This window comes from Mandrillus leucophaeus, unplaced genomic scaffold, assembly GCF_000951045.1.
Source record: "Mandrillus leucophaeus isolate KB7577 unplaced genomic scaffold, Mleu.le_1.0 Scaffold124, whole genome shotgun sequence".
NCBI classification, from domain to species: domain Eukaryota; kingdom Metazoa; phylum Chordata; class Mammalia; order Primates; family Cercopithecidae; genus Mandrillus; species Mandrillus leucophaeus.
Window position 1 is genome coordinate 3,039,296 of NW_012100765.1, and position 3,663 is coordinate 3,042,958.

The window sequence follows — 3,663 nt, forward strand, 5'->3', positions numbered from 1 at the left end:
TGCAAAAATACGGAATCAGCCAAAATGCCCATCAATCAATGATTGGATAAAGAAATTGTGGTATATATACATACCATGGAATACTACTCAGCCATAAAAAGGAATGAAATGTTGGCATTTATAGAAACCTGGATGGAATTGGAGACCATTATTCTAAGTGAAGTAACTCAGGAATGGAAAACCGAACACCATATGTTCTCACTCATATGTGGGAGCTAAGCTATGATGTCGCAAAGGCATAAGAATGATACAATGGACTTTCAGGATTCAGGGGAAAGGGTGGGAGGGGGTGAGGGATAAAAGATTACACACTGGGTACAGTGTACACTGCTAGGGTGATGGGTGCACCAAAATCTCAGAAATCACCAGTAAAGAACTTATTCATGTAACCAAACAACACTTATTCCTCCAAAACCTATTGAAAATTAAAAAAAAAAAAAACCTGAGAGATTAAATGAACTTTTAAAAAATCTGTAAACAGATACAAATTTAAAAAATAAAATTATTACAGTTAAAAGAAAAATCATATAGAAGCTAATTCACAAATAAAAGTATTTTGCATAAAGATAAACTGTGGTTAGAAAAGTGATGACAACAGTACTCTTTTACATAACTAGGCTAATGAGATATAAACTAACCTACCCAGCATCCAGCCCGGAGCCTGAACGCAACCAATCAGCAATTCATTAATTTACCATGTTCCTACATTTCTATACAGATATTTGTACGAAGCAATGGAAAAATTCTAAAGGAAACAGCATTTATTTTCACTTTCCTTGCAGGAAAATATCAAATACAAAAGGATGGTGTTGAGAAATTACACAAAACGTATTAGACTTAATCAGTGGTCTTCAAAATAGGTAACCCTCTTCAAATGGGAGTATCTTAAAAGTTTCAAGGAATAGATAGTTTTAGAAGCACAGATAGTTTTAAGACCTAGGTAGTTTAAAGGAATTGATTTCTGGGTGCTAAATTTGCTAATGAACTCCTTCCCTAAAACGGTGAGGGTAGAAATTTCCACTTCAAAGAAAATAATCAAGGATTTAAGATTTCTGATTTTTAATGAGAAGTTTGTTCAGGTATTTATTAAAAATTGATGATGATGGATAGGAAATAGTTAAATATCCTACTGAATATATTAGAAAGAGCCATAAGTTTTATTCTTAAACATCAATATTCACAATCTCCTCAAGATACTGTGAAAATACATTTTGCAATTAAAAAGTTGTTGCTGTCAACATAAAATGTGCAAAGGATTAGATATTTCTTGACACTCTCAGGGAGATATTGAGCAACAAAGTTTGAAAGCCACCATACCAAATCATGTCAAAGTTTCATTAACCTCTAAAGTCTAATGCCAAGCTTCTAAATAAGGACCTACTCTACATGTGTTAAGTCCTGGGCTGTCTGAAGTGACAGATAAGCTAAACTAATTCAAGAGCCCTTTGTAGAAATGGTGAGATTTGAGCAGGGTTTTAGGATTGGATAGCAGGGATCTTGAAGAACTTGAGAAAAGATAAATAAGCCTGAGTGGGGAGGTAGGGGCCAGTAAGCATGTAGTTGTTGGCCGTAGAGGGAGAGTAATGTGCCCAGGTGGAGAAGGGAAATGGTTCTCAGGTCGCAAGACACTTGAGTTCAGGTTTAGGTTTTACTACTTTTTGGCTGAGTCACTTTCAAGAAGTCTTAAGTTTATTATTTTGAAGGCCAAATGAAAGACAGGAAAGAAAGTGTTTTCTAAATTGTAAAGTTATAGCCAGGAGTGGTGGCTCATGTTTGTAATCCCAGCACTTTGGGAGGCTGAGGTGGGTGGATCATTTCTGGCCAGGAGTTTGAGGCCAGCCTGGCCAACATGGGGAAACCCCGTCTCTACGAAAAATACAAAAATTACCCAGTCATGGTGGCCTACACCCGTAATCCTGGCTACTCAGGAGGCTAAGGCAGGAGGTTGCAGTCAACCAAGACCACGCCACTGCACTCCAGTCTGGGTGACAGAGACGACTCTGTCTCAAAAAATAAAATAAAATAAATAAATAAATTGCAAAGTTATAGCACGTATTAGTCATTAAGCCCTTTCCAACTGGGAGCCACTGGACAGCAGCAGTTTGCATAATGGTCAAAAGCATGAGCTCTGGAACAACAGACTAGATGGAAACAAAAACTCCTTTGCCAAAGGTATCATCCTTGCCAGGTTAACTAAATCTCTCTATGCCCCACCAGCTTTATGCAAAAAATGGAGATAAGAGGGATCCACTTTACAGGGTATCATAAGGATGAAGTGAGTTAATGAATGTAAAGAGCTAAAAAAAATAGTGCTCAAAATAGTTGCATTACTGTGGTTGTTGGTGGTATTGTTTAAATTTAAATTTTATTACTCTGATTCTCAAACTGAGATAAAGAGATTATCACTAAGTATTTGTTGAATGAGGTCTTTCAGAAAACAGTTATAGGAGGGGCAGCTAAGTCTACTGAAGGGCTTCCATAATAAAAGTCACTAACATGGCCCTCAGTTTTACAGCAAGAGTATGTGACAATGGTCCAGTGAAGTTCACTGCTGTCATAAATAACAAAGTAACATGCATCTTTTTCTCTTGCTTAAAGGCCAAAAAAGCAAAGGGGTCTATTCCATTTTGTTCTACAAGAATATTTTGTGATGTATTCAGTTGGACCATATTTGTTCCTTAAGAGGACACAATTTATTGGAAATAATTTTGCCATATGGTGCCACATGACACTTTGACCTTACTGAAAGGAGTTCTGACACTGAAGAACCAAAAGAGCTTATTTTAAAGCATCCTTACCTATTATTAACATACCAAGCACAGAACCAAAGACAGTAGAATGACACAGCCCTTTGAATTTTGATTGTTATAGTCCATAGTCATTTAAAAACTGTTACTGGAATTTTTTTAAATTACAGGGGTAATTCATAATTCATCATGCATGCTCTTTTTCATAAACACATGTATTATTTATATGTATTATTACATATGCAAATTTATTAATATGCACATTAATTTAACAAATATGTTTGAGCATTTATTTATTGAAAGGAGAATGAATATATTTTCTTTTCAAAAGAAAAGATTGGTGTTCCACCCCACCTCTGACTTTTCAAACCACATTCAGAACAAATTGCATCGTTTTCCAGAAATTATTTTAAAAGCTTTAACTTGAATCTAGCTTTCATAAATTCTGGCTAAAATCTTGACTAACAATGCAAAAATACAAAGGTCAGAAATGTGTTATTTTAAGAAAAGCATTCAAAAGACGATGTTTTAACTTTTAAAAAGGAGTTCAGGTTACTGTAACTAATGGGAAATGTGCCGGATTGTACTGCTTTCTAACTTCATGCAAGCAATCTAAATGAGCTAAAACTCAGGATATATTCAATATTATGAGATTTTTTCTGACAAATAATATGTACTAAGAAGCAACAGATCAGCATTAGAAATTTTAAAACTTACAAGTATGTCTGGCCAGCGAGTAGTTGGATCCACCACTAGTCAATCCGAATCCCTCAGGAATTTGGCTAGAGCTTCGAGGTCTGGTCAATAGTTTAGGAGGTTCAATTTCAGCACCAAATTCAGCTCCTATTACGCCAAGTAAAACAATAGCAGTAGCTTGCTTCCGTCTTTCCTCATAAGATGTAGAAATTTTTTTCAT

The 3,663-nt window shown here is 35.6% G+C and overlaps 1 protein-coding gene across 1 annotated transcript in view; it reads right to left on the minus strand.

Annotated features, from left to right (window-relative positions):
- The window catches only part of WDR7 (WD repeat domain 7), a 419,729-nt gene that overhangs the window by 151,817 nt on the left and 264,249 nt on the right, over nt 1-3,663 (minus strand). The window contains exon 22 of the mRNA XM_011971716.1: nt 3,465-3,663. Within this exon, the coding sequence (XP_011827106.1) occupies nt 3,465-3,663 (199 nt within the window). The remainder of the gene's footprint in view (nt 1-3,464) is intronic.